Consider the following 20000-nt stretch of genomic DNA (forward strand, 5'->3'; position numbering starts at 1 on the left):
TCTCTCTCTCTCTCTCTCTCTCTCTCTCTCTCTCTCTCTCTCTCTCTCTCTCTCTCTCTCTCTCTCTCTCTCTCTCTCTCTCTCTCTCTCTCTCTCTCTCTCTCTCTCTCTCTCTCTCTCTCTCTCTCTCTCTCATTTCTTTTTTCTCTTTTTGTCTTTCTCTTCATTTCTCTACTCTACTCTCTTTCTCTTTCGCTTTCTCTCTCAATCTCTCTCTCTCTCTTCTTTCTCTCTCAATCTCTCTCTCTCTTTCTCTCTCTCTCTCTCTCTCTCTCTCTCTCTCTCTCTCTCTCTCTCTCTCTCTCTCTCTCTCTCACACACACACACACACACACACACACACACACACACACACACACACACACACACACACACACACAGACGCACACACACACACACACACACACACACACAGACGCACACACACACACACAGACGCACACACACACACACACACACACACACACACACACACACACACACACACACACACACACACACACACACACACACACACACACACACACACACACACACACACACACACTCACTCACTCACTCGCTCACTCACTCACTCACTCACTCACTCACTCACTCACTCACTCACTCATTCACTCACTCACTCACTCACTCACTTTGTACATAGTACGTACATATGTTTATTTATAAGTTTTATATGTTCCAGGTTGTATGTAGTTTATTCCTCCATTAAAACTCGGTTAATGTAAATAAAGTAAATATTGCTTCACGTTCACTGTATACGTTCCCTTCAGGTACATAGGACAGGTAAGTTATTTTTAGAATGTTGCAGCTCAGAACATCACTGTTTTAATTAACGCGGGACCTCGAATCTATTTATAGCCTGTAATGGAAGTCGACCCGAGACAGAAAACGTGGAAAGGGCAAACTAACCAATATTCATCAAGTTGCTTCTTGATTCGTGGGTTGATATATTGTTTGATTTGTAAATTGGATAAAGCCGGACGTAAAAATTGGGTCTGTTTACACACCAAATGGACGTTTGTATTGCCAGGGCGAAGGGCGGCCGGGCGGGCGGGAGGGAGAGGAGAGGACGGGGGAGCGGGAAATCATTTCGACCAATCACAGTCGAGATGTTTTGTCGGGTATTATCAAGCCGTTTGCTGATTGGTCGGCGCGACGTCTTGTTAAAAAGTCTTTAGTGTTAATATTATCAAAACATTCATTGACATTCTTATGGCTGTCGTAATGATCGTTGTAGTGATCGTTATTACATCGGTTAGTTCGGCTTTGGAATTCCGTGTAGCGATGTGGCTCAAGTGACCAATGAAATGTTTTGGAATATTTGTGGTGGTCAGAGTCCTTTATCCTTCCCTCGTGTGCGGTCGTCCTTATCCGCTATCAGGAGCTCATCTGGATGCGACTGTGGAGGTACCAAGGCCAGTGCATGATAATCCCCCCATTAGTATTTCGGCGGTGCAACTGCATGATAATTTTCCCATTAGTATTTCAGCGGTACCCCCTCCTGCTCTGTGTATCTTTGGGCGTTTATTTTAGCGTTGTCGAGGGAGAGGGAGAGCGGTTAATCTGCTCACGGGCGGGGAAGGTTAGTCATACGACGGTTGGGTTAACGATGCCGGCGCAGAAATGGGTTTGGAAGAGAGAAATGGTTCGCGTTTATCACTGTATTTGATGCAGTTGGATACAAGACTTGGATGTCGGGGTTGAGTCAGTTCGCTTTATCTAAACTGTCCTGTCATGCATTTTTTAGCCTGAATTTTGAATGCCGTATTTTTTATAAAATTGATTATCTTTTTTTTTCTTGATTCTATGTAAGGTAGGGAAGTAACGAAGAAAATGACGTGGATTTGATGACAGTCGAATAATTTCACCTGAGAGAGAGAGAGAGAGAGAGAGAGAGAGAGAGAGAGAAAGAGAGAGAGAGAGAGAGAGAGAGAGAGAGAGAGAGAGAGAGAGAATTACCACATCTACTCCCGTAAGACGACCCCCCCCCCCAACGACCTCCATGACCCCGTCGCAGTGGACACGCCTTATGAGGCCTCTGCTTTCATATCCGCCTTTGCTTGACCTAGGCGTTTCTGCTTTCGTAAGAACACACAACGTTTTCTTTCGCTTTCTTTGGGAGACTTAGAGAGCAAAGTTTTCGGGTGGGTAAGCCTCGCATGGTTTCACTGGATTCTGCGATAACTGCGGCTGCGTTGGTGTTCGAAGCCTGTGTTGTGTCTGGCGGTGAAGCGCTGCCGTGTGGTGAGTGATGAGCCCGCCAGTCTGTGATGGAAATGCCTTATGCACATACACGGCACAGACACACACGCACGCGCAGTTGGTATGAGAGTGACTTCAATCAAACGAAAATAGAAGTAAATCCGCAGTGTAGACCTAATTAACCTGTTCGGCCGTCGCATCCCAAAGCTAATCGCCCCCCCCCCCACTTCCTAGTTTACATGTGCGATGATGCCGCAGTTGAGCCGGAAATGCGGTCCGCTGCATATCACGGCTTAGGACACTCGCGCCGGGGTCAACACGGTGCTATCCCCATGCCAACCAGAGGGGTGAATCGGCAAGCAAACCTCACGAGAATGTAGACCTTATCAGCTAGGTGCGTGAAGCCGGGTTTGTGAAGGAACTGCCTTACGTGTGAAGGTGAGCGAGTTTACGGATAGTTTTCACCTGGACTGGGATCCTTTGGGGGGGGGGGGGGGTTCAGGGGGACCGGGACCCGTTTGTTATGTTACACCTCGCTGGCTCAGAGGGAAAACGAACCCTGTTTCGGAGGAAAGCAAGTTTGAAAGAGTTGAAAGTATCGTGCGGCGAAGGGGTGGGGAGGTGCAGAGGCGCGCGTGCGTGTGCATGTGTATTTTATTTATATATGTATATATATATTTTTAATCAGAAATCAAGATATTTACCTGAATCTGTTTACATGCGGAAATTTCCACCGTTTTAATGTTTTGTTACTGTATGATCATTATAATTTACTTGATTTGTTTTGCGGCACCCTTCGCTGATTACTTTTGCAATGTGCAATATAAGAAGCATTCGTAGCAACATAATAAGCAGCAATCAGATTCCGATTTGAGTCTCACAGAAGGAAGTGAGACAAGAAAATGTTTTGGTACAAAAAATAGATATGAAGGAAAATTTTCTGGGTTTCCCTGATTCGTAGATTCGTGTTTTTTGTTTTTGTTTTTTCCTTGTTTTTTGTAATTTGTTTTTGTTGTCATTTATACGGTGTGGCATCTCTGGCCGAGGGATGTAATCGATCAAAGTTTCTAACTTATTTTGGCAGTTGCTTTTTCCGTCTGCCGGCTTTTCCCTTTTTATCTTTCCCTCGGTTATTTTTCCACTAGTTTCATAATTCACTTTTTTTCTTTTTTGCTTTCTGATATTATTCCTTAGTCCAGATGATGCTGTTTTAATGCTTCCGAGAGAGAGAGAGAGAGAGAGAGAGAGAGAGAGAGAGAGAGAGAGAGAGAGAGAGAGAGAGAGAGAGAGAGAGAGAGAGAGAGAGAGAGAGAGAGAGAGAGAGAGAGAGAGAGAGAGAGAACGAACGAAATCAACAGGACAGAGAAAGAGAGAGAGAGAAAACGAAATCAAGAACAAGAGAGAGAGAGAGATTTATCAATAAAAGAATAAAGAAAAAAAACAAGAAAAGAGAAGCGAGCTGGCAGTGGAATCAAGCGACAGTTATCGGCCGGTCCCTCCGCCCAGTCACTCGCACGCACGCCCGTCCCGCCGACACACAACCCTTGTTTACACTCACCTCCTGATCCACGGTTCGACAGCGGCTATCTTCTCTCTGCGCCGGTACACCTGCCGTTCTTCGTGTGACGTTCTCTCTGGGTATTTTTGTGCGTGTTGTGGGGAGTGACGAGGGAGCGAACGGCGCGGAGGAGTGTAATAAGCCTGCTGGGTGTGTGGGTGTGTTTTTTTTGTTGTTGTTTTGGTGAAGGGAGGAAAAGTTGGGGTCTGTGTTTGTGTGTGGGCGTGGGCGGGTTCGGTGTGGGTGTTGGTGAGTGGTATTAGTACCGAAGAAGCGGGATTTGAATATTTTATGGCGCCTCTGTGGAAGTCTCGGGGGGGGGGGGGGGGTTGTGCGAGAGCGTGTAAGGTCTGGTGCGGGAGAACTGTTGATATTTTTGCACGTATCGGACCGCCATAGGTTAGCTATTTGGCATTTCCTGTTATTTTTTCTCTCTCATTTATTTATTTGTTTATTTTTTTCTCTCTGGTTGACGTTGGAGTGTCCGCTTGGCGTCCCTGGTGGTGAAGTGTGATTTGATGTTTTGTGTCACTTCAAGGCTATTATCCAGTTGCGCTCTCTCTTCTCTCTCTCTCCTCTTTCTTTCTCTTCTCTCTCTCTCCTCTTTCTTTCTCTTCTCTCTCTCTCCTCTTTCTTTCTCTTTATCTCTCTCTCTCTCTCTCTCTCTCTCTCTCTCTCTCTCTCTCTCTCTCTCTCTCTCTCTCTCTCTCTCTCTCTCTCTCTCTCTCTCTCTCTCTCTCTCTCTCTCTCTCTCTCTCTCTCTTTCTCTCTCTGTCTCTTTCTCTCTCTCTCCCTCTCTCTCTCTCTCCCTCCCTCTCTCTCCCTCTCCCTCTCCTTCTCCCTCTCCTCTCCCTCTCCCTCTCCCTCTCCCTCTCCCTCTCCCTCTCCCTCCCCCTCTCCCTTCCCTCCCCTCCTCCCCTTCTCCCCTTCCCTCTCTCTCTTTCTCTTTTGTCTTCTCCTTTCACCCCATCTTTTACATCATCACCCCTTTCCATCATCACATCTCGTCCTATCTTTTTCTTTTTATTCTTCTCGCTTCTGCTTCCCACTTCCTCCCTTCCTCTCTCTCCCCCACTACCTTTACTTCTCCTTTCTTTCCATCCTTCCCTTCTTCCAAACACTCCTCCCTTTCCTCTTCCTTATCCTTCCCCTCTCTTCCCACATCCTCCTTTTCTCCTTTCTCCGTCTCCCGTTATTCTCTCTCTTTCCCCCTTCCCTCTCCCACTGCCCTCACATTCCTTTCCTTTATTCCTTTTTCCCACTCCCCCATCTTCCTCTCATCTCCTTTCTCCCCTCTCCCCCTCTCTTACCTCTTCCTCTCTCCCTTACCTTCTCCCCTACTTGACTACCTTCCTCTACCTCTCTCTCTCTCTCTCTCTCTCTCTCTCTCTCTCTCTCTCTCTCTCTCTCTCTCTCTCTCTCTCTCTCTCTCTCTCTCTCTCTCTCTCTCTCCTCCCTCCCATCTCCCATCTCCCATCTCCCATCTCCCTCCGCCCTCCTCCCCTGCTGCGTTACCTGAAAAGGGTCAAAGGAGTGGGAGTGGAGGTCGCGGCGCCGGAGTGGCAAGGAGAGAGAGGTTGCGGTAAATGGGGAGTGACAGCCAGGTGTATGGTCGACGTCGCGAGGCTAAGGGTAGTAAGGGTAGATAGTGGCTGTTGAGAGTCGATAGAGGTCGTTATCAGGCTGAAAAGAGTCTGATCGTACTCTCCATGGTTTTCCTTGTTTTCGTTTAGGTGTTTGTGAGTTTATGGTTTGTATTTGGGGGGGGGGGGGTAGAGGGATTTGAGGTATTAGCTCTTCTGGGAATTCGCAGATTAAAGAGCGAGAAGTGGGTTTCGTGATAAGGAGATCTATTGGGTATGATTACGTTTAACGGTGTTATCTTTGCCGTATTTACAGTAATTAATATTCTTTTTTTGTTAATACTCTTGATTTTTCACTTCCAGAGGGGGAAAAAGTGTTGCCAAATTCCCGCTTTAAATCCTATTTTTCCATGACAAAATATTCGAGGATCACGTATATAATCTCACATCTTGGCCACGGTAATAACCCAGCGATGATGCGCCGGGCGCCGCGCTGAAACGCAGATCGATTGCAGTCGAAAGTGTCAGCGAGGACGCCAGATGGCAGGCGCATTCCGGGACAAACCTCTCCCGGGGACAAACCGACTCAGACGCCCCGCGCTCTCGCCTGCGCCTGCCTCGATCACGCTTTCCTGCTTGCCCTTGCCCTTGCGTGCCATGGGTAGTTCACAGACCCGAGTGCCAGGCGTTGCCCCGGGTATGGTCACCAGGTGGCTGTGTCCCCGCGCGGACGATCCCGGGGCGTCACCGGCCTCCATATTTGGCGAGTGACTCACGCCTTTTTTAACTTTTTTTCTTTCTCTCTTTCTTTCTTTCTTTCTTCCTAAGGCGTCTGACCAGCTGCGATGAGGTCGTCCTTCTTCCCTCGAGATCTTGTAACTTATCCGGCGCTTTCTCCCTCGTGTCGGGGCGAAGGGGCGACGGGAACCTCCTTCTCCCTCGCCAGGTGGATATTCCCTTGTGGAAGAATTCTCTTTCTCGTCTCGTGCGCGCGGATGCTGTGTAGCCTCGACCTCGAGCTTCGGGCAGAAGACCTTGGATGAAGCGGGAGGGGGGGATAGAGGGAGGGAGGGGGAGTTATGGAAGGGAAGGGGGAGGTCGGAGGGAAGAAAAGGTGAGGCGCCTCGGTAGAATGCAGTATAGCGGATCGAGAGGGTCGTTTCTCTGTCGCTGGGTTTCGGTGGGATTTTTCACCCTTGAGATTGGGAAAATAGGGGTGATATGGCAGAGGGTCAGGTGGCTGCGGGACGAGTGGATCTTGCATTCAGAACACGCTCTGTAGAGGGCGTCGTTCTCCTTGTAAAATGTCTGCGTGGGTCGACTCCAGTCAATTATGTAAGAGTTATATTAGTTAGCAGTTGCGGTGCATTGCAGATATCACCTCACATTTGAAGGGGAAAAAAGTGAAATGAGAAGAGGTGTCGAACTGTTTAGATCGTAAACACCGGTCAGTTTGAACATGGCCCGGCGATCACGATCTTGCATAGTCACCCCTCGAGAACCAAAGAAAGCGGGAATTGTGATCACTACTTTACCCTCTCCGGCATTGAAATCTCCCGAGAGGCAAACACGACAGACAACACCTTCTGCGTGAAAGTGGAATCTCTCTTATTAAGGACTGAGATGAATGCATCAGTAATTTTTATTTCAGAATGGGCGCGGGGGTTACATATTTTTTGTCTGACATGATGTTTGTTGAAGTGACGTGGCCAGGCTCGATGTGAAAGTGAGGTGTCACGATTGTCAATACGAGAGCTCTTTATTTTTTCGTTGATTTCTTTAATTTTTGAAGTGCGTTAATAAGACGAAGCCTGTGAACGGAGAGGAATTTGCATACGAGGAAAGGGTCCAGAGAGATTGCGTTTTTTTGCGAAGATATGAATTTTGTTCAGTCCGTTTATATTTTACTTTATTATTAAATTTAAAGCATTGATATATATATTTTTTATTATTTGCATTATTAATAGTAATAATCTTATTGCTGTTGGGAATACCATTAACTTTCATATTGATGTTCCCGTTGTATTATTACTAGCACGCGCGCGCGCACACACACACACACACACACACACACACACACACACACACACACACACACACACACACACACACACACACACACACACACACACACACACACACACACACACACTTACTCTAATATATATATATGTATATATATATATATATATATATATATATATATATATATATATATATATATATATATTTCTCCTCTCTCTGCGTGGATTTCTCAGCAATAGCATTTCTCTCAGCAACCTTTGGGAGGATAATGAAGGGGAGACGAGAGGTGCAGGAAATCACATTACTTGCGGGTGATCGCACCCACTCACCCCCCCCCCCTTACCACCCCCACCCGTGTTCCCTGTGCGCTCTCCCGAACACCCTTCCTTGCCCCCACACCCCCTTTTCACTCCCCTTACACTCCCTCCCCTCCCTCCCCTCCCTCCCTAACCCATTTCCCCTTCCCTCGCCCCTCCTAGTGCCCTCCCTCGTGTCCCTCGGTTTCCCCCCCACTCCCCATCCCCACTCATTTCCCCATTTCCCCTCCCCGCCCCTTTCCCCCATCCCCCTCCCCCTTTGGCTCCTCTCCTGGCGTTAGTTCCTTCTGCCCGATTAAGCGCCTTTTTTATCGAGGGAATGTTACGGAAACGCTGGTCTGACGCTGCCGAGGGGAAAGGAGGGGTGAGGGGGAGGAGGAGGGTGTGAAGGGGGAGAGAGAGTGTGATGTGGTGTTTATCGTGTGGGGAGGGAAGGGGGAGTTAAGTGTGTGTGTGTCTGTGTGTCTGTGTATCTGTGTATGTATGTGTGTGTGACAGAGTGAGAGGAAGGGAGGGAAAGAGGAAGAGGAGGGCAGAAACAAGAAGAAAGATTTCATAGACATAAATATAGAAAGAAAACATCAGTAAAAAAGAATTCCTGAACAATGTAGGAAAATTAGTCCATGCCTGTCGATGTCGCCCTTTATTGTGTGAGGAACAGGAAGGAGAGGCGGTCGGGATGGTATGCCAGAAGATAGGAAAGGAAGGAAAGCAGGGACTACATGCGAGGGGGAAGGATAAACAAGACTGATAGAAGGAATATATAGAAGGTGAAGAATAGGACAAAAAATGAAGACTGATAGATAAAAGGAATAGAAAGAAAGTGAGGAAGAGACAGAGATGCGTCCTCACACTGCCAGGTCCAATATCAAGGCACAGGAATGTCAGCAACATCAGAACTTGCTGTCAGATGACACCACATGACGGCTGACGCAGGCGGGACCGCATGAGGTGGGCATGGGGCACGGGGGCAAGGAAGGAGTGGAAGAGGAGGACAGGGAAGCAGGGAAGAAGGGAGTGGAAAGGGAGGAGGCAGGGGGCCGGGAAGAAGGGAGAGCACGGGGCAAGGAAAGACTGGGGGGGGGGGGGGTAGGAGGGCAGGGAAGAAGGGAGGGGAAGGGGCCAGGGAAGAAGAGGAGGGAAAGAGGGGCAGGGGAGAGAGGAAAGATAGAAAGGAGGCAAGGGAGCAGGGGAGGGAGTGAGGGAAAGGGGCCAAGGAAGGGAAGAGGCCGAGGGGACAGGTGAGGATGGGAGGACAAGGAGGCAGGGGGGGAGGGAGAGGGTCACCAGCGATATCAAGTGGTCGTTGACCTGCGGTTCCCCTTCTGTCTCTCTCGTCTATCTCTCCTTTGGCCGCATGTATTTTTCGGTGTCATCAATCTTTATATAAGTGTTGACAGGGGGAAGGAGTGGGGGTGGTCCTCTTACCTAGGGGGTAGGGGGAGGGAGGGGGAGTGAGCTGTACTACCTGGGTGGGGAGAGCGAGGTAGGGAGGGAGGGAGGGAGTCGTACTGCGAGGGGGGCGGGTCGTAGAACCTTGAGAGGGGAGAGGGAGGGGAGGTCGTACAACCTAGATGGGAGAGAGGGTGGGGGAGGGAGAGGGGGGTCGTACAACCTAGATGGGGGGGAGAGGAAGGGATGGGGGTGGCAGAGGGACCTTACCATGTTTGTAGGCTCGTAAACATGTTCATTATATCTCAGATTATGATGAATTTCTGCGTACAAGGTCGGCGCTCATGTCGCCGGCGAGACGAAAGGGGGACTCAGGTGGAGACGCTTGTTTCTGCGCCGCTTTAGAAGGAGACGAGAATTGAGATAGGGCGATAAAGGCGAAAAAGGAAAAGTACCCGAATGTGTTATCTGTTGGTGAGAAATTCGGTGGCGGGGGGGGGGGGAGGATGGAACAATCCATTTACATGACCATTCAATTAATAGTGAATAAATGAATAGATGGATAGATAAATTGTGAAAATACCATATCATACTTTCGCCTGTACGTAACATCTGCCACACAAACGACCTTCTCTGACCTGTCTTCGCCTCGCCTTGAGGAGGACCAAGCCTGTCCTACTGACCCCGAAGGCATATAGGAAACTTGGATTACATAGAATATATACATATAGTTCTTAAAGTACCATGGCACTTAGAGTACATAAAGCACATATCTAATTCTTAAAGCACCTTAACTGACCCCTAGTACATAAATTACATATCTCATTCTTATAGCACCTTATCTGACCCCTCTTTTCCCCTTTCCAGACTGGCAGCGGGGATGGGTCGGAGTGCGAGCCGTGTCACATTCAGCTGGATGAGCGACTGGTCAAGACATACCCCATCTGGTTCCTGCCTGACCTCCAGCGCTCGGGGGCCGTGCACCTCCTGCAGGGCAAAGACGAAGGGGTACGTAGCCAGAGGGGGCGTGGCCTTCTGTGGTTGGTTGTGATGATATGGCGGTGGCGGTGCTGTTTTGGTTCATTTTTTTCCGGTTCTGGTAAGGTGTAAATGGTGGTAATGATAATGAAATATTGATGTTAGAATTATTGTTTTTTTTTTTAGATTATTATTAATTCCCACCATCATTCCAATTAGTTTATTACCTACATCATCGCATCATCCCTCCACGTCTACCAAAACTAAGCCCACCTCTTCCTTCCCTCCTCCCTCCGGCCCTCCTCGCGCAGAACTTCATCGTCCGGCAGAGCAGCAAGCCCGACACCCTGGCGCTGAGCGTCCGCCTCCCGCAGGACAAGGGACCCTACATCCAGCACTACCTCATCGAGATCCACAACCAGGCCACGTATTCGCTCGAGGCCTCGGAGAACCGCTTCGACACCCCGCCGGCGCTCATCGCTTACTATTCGCAGTGCTGGTGAGGATATGGGGGTGGGGTGAGGGGGATAGGGGTGAGGGAAGGAGGATAGGGATGGGGATGAGGGAGGGGGATAGGGATGGGGGTGATGTAAGGGAGGGAAGGCAAGAGAGAGAGAGAGAGAGAAAGAGAATGATAATCATTCCAGTATGCTTAAATTTCTCCATCACAGTACAAGATGACACCCCTATTCGAAGATGATTTAAGGAAATGAAAAAGTATATATTTTTACTAAGATGATAATAGACAGGGACTTCTGACAGGTCGTGATCTCTTCCTCTCCAATTTTGTTTGCATCGTTGACATGTTGCCTGTTTCAGTGACGAGTTGCCAGTCCAGCTGAAGTTGCCGCGCGCCGTGCAGGAGGCCAGGACGCGCCACGAGCTGGCGTCCCTGGCGCTCCTTGGCCAAGGTCGGTGCTTGTCTATTTTGGGGGGCTTTTAGGGGCGTTGTATATATGTATATATATATATATATATATATATATATATATATATATATATATATATATATATATATATATATATATATATATATATATGAAGAGTAGATGTTATAATAGTATCAATGTATTATTGTTATTATCATCATCATCATTGTTTGTGTTGTTATTATCATCATTGCAATTGCCATCTCTGCCATTATCATCATTATTTGAAGCTCTCTGAAACAGACTTATAGAGAGCCTCTGCCTTTGTCCTCCGAACAGAGTTCTGGGACACGCCGATGGCCAGCCCGACCGCCAACACCCCGACCGCCGACGCCCCTCGCAGTGTGGCGCCCACGCCCTCGCCGCGCCCGCATGACCTCTCCTTCAGCAGCTTCGGGAAGGGCGGCGTGACGCGGGGGATCTCTTCGTCCAGCCTCCTGTCGCCCAACGCGCAGGGGCTGTGCGGCGCGTCGCTCGCGGGCTCCCTGGCGGGCTCCATCGGGGGCTCCACCTCCTCGCTGACTCCCATTCGCCCGGCGCCCCCCGTCCCCTCCCCCGGGGACCGCTCCTCCCTCAACCTCAACCTGGCGCCGCTCGAGGAGATCCTCAAGGAGCAGCCCAGCCTCTCGTCGTTCCGTTCGCAGCCAGCCACGCCCGTGACGCCGCTCAAGCCGGGCACGCCGGGCACGAAGCCGATGCCGCCGCCGCGCTCCAGCCCGCCTGGAACGCAGCGCCACGCCCACGCCAGCCCCCCCGGCTCCTACAGGCCCTCCGCCAAGCCCACGCCGCCGACCCGGCTCAGCCCGCCCATGACGGGCGACGCGGGGACGCCGTCGAGCGAGAACGGGGACATGACCCCACGCGGGGGCCAGGCGCCCGTGCCGCCCCCCCGGTGGGCGCGGCCGAGCATCACCTCGACCTCCTCGTCCAACATCACCGTCACCACCACGCTGACCCTCAACGTCAACCAGGTGAAGGCGCTGCCGGTGCAGATCGGGGACGACGGCCAGCAGGGCATGAGCGTGCACGTGGCCAGCCTGGAGATCTCCCCGACGGGCAGCAACGCCTCGCAGCCCTACATCACCACCTCGCCCAACGGCAACCAGAGCGGCGCCCTCAACGGCCACCGCGACGCGCTGCACCTGCAGATCCGCCAGCAGATCACCTCGCCGCAGAGCACGCCGTGCACGCCGTGCGCTCCGAGCACGCCCCTGGGCGAGGAGGCGCCGGGTATGCCGCGCGTGCGCCTCCGCAGCGGAAGGCGCGACCGACGCCGCCTCTCGAACCACTACCACGAGGCCAACATCGTGGAGAACAACGCGCCGTACTGCCGCTCGTCCCTCGCAGACAAGATCAGTGACTACGAGGACCTGTGGTCGAGTCCGCCGCGCGAGCTGCCTCCCACGCCCACGTCCGCGCAGCCCAAGATGTCGACCTTTAAGCCACGGAACGAAATTTCCAAATCCATGGGCGATTTGAGCGAAATTTCCAAAAACACAAAACCGGTGACTTTCCCGTACGATTCGGAGAACAAGAAGGAAGAGGAGAGCTTTTACGACAACGGGAAACTGAACGGCACCAGCACGGACTCCGTGAATTCGTATCGTAAGAACCCGAGTCCGTTCTACATGGAGCCGGCCGACGCGCTCCGGGAGCAGCAGCCGCAGGCGAGGATCAACAAGGCCTCCAACAAGTGCACCAGAAAGATAACGAACAGATACTCGGACTCCAACATTCAGTGGAAGTCGCGCAAGAGCCGCAACTCGCTCAGCAAAATCGACTCGAATGAAGACCTGCCTCTGTCTTCCAGCATCGAAAATTTGGAGAATGGGAAGAACCTGGAGGCAGTCAACGAAAACGTGGAGGTGGAGAAGAGCCGCAACCTGGAGGTGGAGAAGAACGAAGTGAACGCAGGCCACCTGATCAACGGCCAGGCCCGGAACGACGTCCGCCGCCACTCCCGGGCAGGCGGCCGCGGGAAGCCCATCGCCCCGCCGAGAATCGGCAGGGACGCTATGACGCCCAACGGCGAGCGCACTCCAGAGGCGCCCTGGCGAGTGGACTCCTCGTGGGAATACCTCGGTGTGGGCTCCGACGACGAAGACGCCCCCGGAGGCGAAGGTCGATTCCCTGTCGGCGACACGGGTGGGGAGTCTGATAGCGTCATCATCCCGGGTGAGCGCACCGTGCAGGATCTGATCTCAGAGAAACTCCCCGATCTGACATTATTAGACGACCAGTCTCTGGCCCCAAGCTACACAACCCGTGTCAGTGAATACGACAATGTTGGAAGTCATGCCAGCACAAAGAGTGAAGATCGCCACCACCAGCAGAAGCCTCTTTCTCAGCAGCAGCCGCCACCACAGCAGCAACACAGGCCTGTTCGTAGCATTCCTCCGGAAGAGCGACTGCAGCCTCCTCTTCCGACACACTATTTCGCCTCGACCGTAAGCGACTCGGGAACCGAATTTTCCGAGCCTTGGGATTCCCGTAAGTGGGAGTCAATAATGCACTCTGAAGACGACTCCTCGATAGACCAGTTCCCACGCAGTCCGACCTGCACGCCGGCGCTGCAACCCCCAGAAGACTCGGACATCGGCGGCGGAGGGATCACAGACACAGAGTCCATTGTCCACATCACCGGAGAACCAGCGGTCATCAGCGACGATGACACGACCTCCGTGTCTGGGGTGCCGACCTTGTCCCTCGCCCACGCCCACAACTTGGACACTCACCTGCGGTCAAGAATAAGTGAGTCTAGTTCTTCAAGAAGATGCATGAGCTCTCGCACTGGCATGGCCAAGAACTTCCGTAGGACAGTTGGGAAATGGTTTAATCATTTTATGTAATCCCATTAGGAACACAATAGGTCTACATGGATTAGACTGAGAATTTGTTTTATTTTTTTGAAGTATTATTAAATCAATCATTGTACTCTGGCTAGGCTTGCTGTAAATGTCCCTTCATCTGTGATAATTGCTGTTAGTACACTAAAAAATTATCTCCATTAATTTAATTGATTCAAGTTTTAGAAGAAGAGGCAGTTACACGATTTTGCATCCCTTCATCTGTGATAATTGCTGTTAGTACCCTGTAAAAAAATATCTCCATTAATTGAATTGATTCTAGTTTTAGAAGAAGAGGCAGTTACACGATTTTGCACGTTTGAGAATATATTGATCTCAAGTCGGTGAAGGTAGCACTGCATTTGCGTAGAAGTAGATTTATTTAGAGAAGATTATAGAGCTTATTTATATATCTGCCTGACACCATTATTTTTGTGTACTTTTCGTGGTTAATCTCATTAATCTATTAGTTTGTAGCACTTCAAGCTTTAATGTTCCACACTTCACTCGTGAATTGCATGCGTTTCTATCAATTATTGTCTTTTGAAATCTACCTTTCTCCACATTGCATGTTTTAGTACCAATTTTTGTGCACGTTTGTATTTGTGTAAACAACTATATCCTTGTAAGTCATGTTTGTAAATTGCATGGTCAGATTTCCAATGTTTTTAATGCATGTTCTGTTCACATTTTACACAACAGTTAAAAAGTTCTAATGCTTTGTATTAATCCCTTGGTATCTAGATATGAACACCACAGTAGAATAAATTTATTTTAATAAAAAACACATTTTTCCTTACCAATTTTTACCTCTTAATATCTACCTGAAGAAGTAATACATTGCTGCATGCTCATATTTAATAGAGTAGTTCAGTCTAACTGTTTATTCAAGATAACTCCCTGTAACATATTTTCAACTAGAAATCCTGTTTATATTTCTCCATTAAATGCAATTTTATTTTCTTATTCAACCATAACAGTAAATGCAGTTTGAAGAGAAATTGATGTGTAGTGTCTTGAATTTTTAAGACAAAAGGGAAGTGGCTTTTACATGCCAACTTAAATTGCCATGGATAGCACTACATACCACAAACTTGCCTTTGCCTTTTAGAATTTTAGAGTTAATATTATTTGTTATCTTTTTTCGTCTTCACTTTTCTTACCTTTTCATTCACTTTTGCTTTTTAATGTATCTGTGTCATCCTTCATTAGTCTGTGGTGTGTTATAATGTTCCTTATAGAATCAGAAAGTGTTGAACTTTTAAGTTGGAAGAGGAGATATGAAAAAGAAAAGGAGATAATCTTTTCACTCTCTTTTTATGTAAATTAGTTTAATTTTTTGATTTATTAGTTTCATAGAAAAGAGGATCTGCATAGGCCATTTTATTCCTTTAGATAAATAATGGTATATCACAATGGCCAGACTTACAAAACTTTGAAATATGATTTACAACAATAGTCATAGATGAAACATTTTCGAAATATTACAGAAGTGCAAGAGAATTAACATCGAGAATCCCCTGTTCCTTACTCACATTCACATCACTAATTTCACAAATCTACATTTTCAGTGTCACCTCAGCTGCTCGCCTTGAGACATCGTCAAGATGCCGAGAATGGAGTTGCCATCAAGGACTATGCCATTGGTCTTGGGAGTGACACCTCAACCACCTTCAGCAGAGCAGTCAGTAACTTCATCACCTGCACTCTCGAGAGCCCTGAACGTGATCCCACTGTGGTGACCCGTAATGTTCGCCAGTTCATGTCTGGTATGAAGAATTACCTTGTCACAAGTGGGGAGAAGGAATTTGAAGCCATTGTTAAGAAGGAGCGAAGTAATGTAAGTGTTTTGTTATAAGTTACAGTGTTCATCATTGCTAAATATCAAATTATAAATCACACTGATGTTTCATAATGTTGATTTTTGGATATGTAAATGAGGAATATTTTATTTTGTTTAACAGCTGAAAGCCACAGAATTCCTGAATCTAGATGCCATACTGGAGGATGTTCTAGTAAGGCTAGTTTTACGTCCTTTGTGGGATCACATCAACAAGCTGTTTGTGGAGACTTATTCAGCAAATGGCTCAATTCAGTTACTGGCTACAAATATGAAATATGCAAGGTCACAGCACTATGTTCGCCTCGGGATAAGGGTAAGTCTTTGTTTTTTTATGCTTTATGTATGTATAACAAATCCTTCAAATGTGAAAATCATAATTAATTTTTTTAAAGTGGACCTTTTGATTATTGATGCTTTTATGCCCCCAGCCTGAATTATCACCACCTTGTGGGAGAGCCCTTGAAACTATTCGTGGCTTGTTGACAAGGATGCAGAGAGTGTATGCCCCAAGAGAGAAGTTAGAATACTTGTTAGCTACAATATCACATATTTACCAAGCAGTGAGTAATGTTGGTTTCAGAATACAATAAGATTAATTGCATGAAGTGAAGAAGATATTTCAGAAGACAAAAAAAAGATTGCAAGACAATCATTTTATTATACTTGCCATTTGTGTACTATCTTAAAGGACTTGAGTAAAATTCATTAAATATTTAGGTAAGGAGTTTCAAAACTAGTAATGCTTGCCAACTTTCCAGATGTATGAAAACCGAGATGCTCGTGTTTCTGGAGATGCTGATGATCTTGTCCCCATGATCAAGTGGGTCCTGAGTCAGTCTGGCCTCGTCTCTGCTGAAGTAGAGGCTGAGTACATGACGCTCCTTCTGCCAAATGCCTCCTCAGGGGAAGCCTCGTATTACCTCCAGGCATTCCACTCGGCCATTCATGCTCTCAAAAACTTCACGCCTTCACCAGAGTCATCACCTGGAAACAGTCTCGATTCTGTTAAACAGGTAGATTATGCTCATCAGGTATTGCGATTTTCTTTATTTTATTTTTTATTTTTTGCTTTTGTTTTTTTCATGTAGAGTACTTTTTAATTATTAATATTTACTTGATACTTTTAATTTTAAATTATAAGTTATTAACATTCATATCTTCTTTATTTGTGTTTTCTTGTTTTGTTGAGTGCATTCTTTTATTATGCTTGAGGCTGCTCTTAATACTTACTAATATAATCTTTGGCATTCTAGTGTACTGACTAAAAATAAAAGACTATTAACTTTTCCTTTATTTTTCATGCTTCATTTTGTAACAAAAACTTCAATTCATGACTGTTATAAAAGTCCTTATCAGTAAGATATACCTATTCTGCAGGATTTGTCTGTAGTATCAGATGAAGGTGTGATGAAGATTGTAATCCCAGATGAGAAAAATGGCAGTATAGTAACCCGCACGTTGCCCATACGCCCCGGCACAACCACACGTGAAGTGTGCAAGATGATGGCACACAAGTTGCGTGTCACAAATCCACAAGATTATGGCCTTTATAAACTGGTAGATGGATTAGGTAAGTACGTTTTTTTTTGTTTGTTTGTATGTGAACATTTTCAGTAGTATTGTAAAATGTGACCATATAAGAAGTATTTAAGTAAAAAGGTTAATATCATTAGTTAGAAAAGATTTTGGTTTAGTATATCAGATTCTACCTGTCCAAATGTTCTTAATGGATAGTTAAGGAGACATTTTATCTTTAATCTAATTGAGAGGCAAAAATGGAGTGCCATGTTAAACTTAGAACTAATTTTCAGAGCATTCAACATATTTTTACTAATTATTTACCTTGTTACAGAGAGTTTGCTGGCTGACAATGAATGTCCACACAAGGTGAAGTCGGATCTGACCACGCATGGCTTTCACTGTACTTTTGCCTTCAAACGGATTGATGCTAAGATTGCGTGGCCCTTTCTCTCGTGATTGACCATCAGACGTGATCTCAGAAAATAAACCAAGAAGGGAAATGCAGTCATATCAAAAGTGAAGAACCAGAGATGCTGTAATTGCTCATGATCTTACCTGGCATTTTTGTATCAGCAGTGGTAAAGAAAATAGGGCAAAGAGAAAGATATACTACAGCAGGCTAAGCATATTTCAGAGGTCACTAATACTTGTTATCGAAGGTATTTATATTGTATATTTGATAAATTATGTGATGTGCTTATGAAGTTATAATATACTCAAGCCATAGCACACTCAAGTAACATAAGAAGGGCATTCAACAAGAACAATATACTGAAACTTCAAAAATGTGGTTTGGAATAGTTTTGCAAATCGAATTTGTGTAATAGTTAATTTCAAAAGTAATAAGATACAAATCACATACGTATTATGTCTGTAAGGTTTCTTGTGTCGTAAATTTTAATTTTGTAATTTTGTAATTTTCCTAGTGCTTTTTTTTTTTTTTTTTTTTTTTTTCCATGGTTGATATTGCATCACTTTCTTAAGACATAAGTATGTGTAAATATAGCATGTTAGAACTGTCTTCAGGATAGGTATGTGCAGTAGATCCATGGCAACTTTGTTTATGGTGTTTACTTTCTTTTGAGGATGGCTCTCTTTCTCTCTTTTGTTACGTGGCCTCTGAAATTAAAGAAAATAATTAAATCATTACTTGATATTAGTTTCAAGAAGAGAAAGAAATGGATTATGTTTTAACTTTCTGGAAGGCATGTAACTCAGTAACTGAGTGCATAGTGTATATCATGAATCTGAAAGTTCACTTTTTAAGACCTAAAGATACGTAGCTAATTTATGATAATCAAAAAAAAAAAAAAAGGAATGAAATCTTATAGAGGGTGAAATGAGATCAATGTCCCGGTGGAAGCCATGTGAGCAGCAGGTGAATGGCTGAGAAGTATAAGGAGGAGAACAAGGTCCTAGGTAACCTTGGATGTAAATCTCTGATGTGTAAAGACTATGAAAGAGTAATAGTGATGTGCATTTATTAATATTGTATTTGTATAATGACATTTTTTCTTGATACTTCTTTGAATGTAAATATGTTAATATATGTCACATATGTGTTTTTTGGAATCTCATCACTTTCTCTTTTAGTTATTAAAGCCAAAGTATACTTCTTGATCTGGCAAAAACATTTATTAGGCAAATAAGGTGACTAAGTAATTCTTTTTCATTTTCTCTCCACTATTCAGATGTTTTTTTGTGTTCATAGCCATTATTCCTTTCACCAATATCATTGTACTGATTTTTATATACAGGTTTTCCATTTTGGTAAGAAAAAAATACAATCACAGAAGCCAATATTTAGATGAAATTAGTTGACATGAGATTTCAGTATGATATTGTTTTCTTTTTATTTTATTTTATTTTATTTTATTTTAAAGATATGGCTAGATAAGGGTCGTTGTATATGAAAAGGATAACTTAAAATATTATTTGTGCACTGTGTGTTGTTTATCTTTTTCTTCTTCATCTTCACACAGATTTTCCCTTCCTGTTTTTCTTCTTGGTTTTCACCCTCTTCTTCCTCTTCTTCTTTGTCTTGTTCTAGACATAGGAATATTCCAGTTAATAAAAAGAGAGGAAGCTCACAAAAAAAGATTCTGCAGCTCTCAGTTAGAAACAAAGAAATTAGAACCCTTTCCACAGCCACAGGAGAGGTTGGTTATTAGTTGCTCCCAAGATCTTCAGTTGCTGTTTCATGTAACCCTTGATGATAGGCCTTAGTTTTGCTCAAGATGGTAGCTGTAGGTCCGTGTTGTGGTAATGATAAGAACTGGTAGGCTAGGCAACAGCTTGTAATGGATATCTCAGTCTTACCAATTTGAATGTACATATTAGCAGATGGTGAGAGGGAAGCTTTCTTAACCATTATATTTATATACATTTCACATTAATATTTTTTTTGGAGAGAAGAGAAAAAAAATGATGCAAGATCTTAACTTTTAACAGAATTTAACACTTATTTGATAATGCTTCCCCCGAACTGATCAAGAAGATATTGTGACACAGTGGGTGAACCCCCTAATGTACTCAAGCATACATATTGCCACAAAATGACCTCGTATCGTGTATACAGTGCCATTCACATTTTTTAACTTTAGTGCTGGATTATTAGGCACACAGCATTTACCACCAGGGGTTTTGGTCTTTTTTTCTATAAGCTGCAGAGGATGATTTTCTACTTTTATAATAAACTCTAACCATATCACACTCAGTGTAGTTTAGAGAGGGACACTGATATTATGTGTAAGATTCACCAGTCTTCTTGTATATAGTCCAGTTTCTTTGCAAATAATGCTGA

The 20000-nt window shown here is 45.8% G+C and overlaps 1 protein-coding gene across 6 annotated transcripts in view; it reads left to right on the plus strand.

Annotated features, from left to right (window-relative positions):
- The window catches only part of spri (Src homology 2 domain-containing protein sprint), a 444124-nt gene extending 426031 nt beyond the window's left edge, over positions 1-18093 (plus strand). For 5 of the 6 annotated variants that reach the window (XM_070134854.1, XM_070134856.1, XM_070134852.1 and 2 more), the window contains 10 exons: positions 9948-10088; positions 10370-10557; positions 10878-10969; positions 11267-13738; positions 15405-15673; positions 15798-15989; positions 16105-16236; positions 16435-16707; positions 17054-17246; positions 17529-18093. In XM_070134854.1, coding sequence (XP_069990955.1) covers positions 9948-10088; positions 10370-10557; positions 10878-10969; positions 11267-13738; positions 15405-15673; positions 15798-15989; positions 16105-16236; positions 16435-16707; positions 17054-17246; positions 17529-17653 — 4077 coding nt within the window. In that variant the 3' untranslated portion in view covers positions 17654-18093. The remainder of the gene's footprint in view (positions 1-9947; positions 10089-10369; positions 10558-10877; positions 10970-11266; positions 13739-15404; positions 15674-15797; positions 15990-16104; positions 16237-16434; positions 16708-17053; positions 17247-17528) is intronic. The other variant, XM_070134853.1, reaches the window with a different exon arrangement.
- Positions 18094-20000: the final 1907 nt, after the last annotated feature.

Source organism: Penaeus vannamei, chromosome 20, assembly GCF_042767895.1.
Source record: "Penaeus vannamei isolate JL-2024 chromosome 20, ASM4276789v1, whole genome shotgun sequence".
In the NCBI taxonomy this organism is placed as follows: domain Eukaryota; kingdom Metazoa; phylum Arthropoda; class Malacostraca; order Decapoda; family Penaeidae; genus Penaeus; species Penaeus vannamei.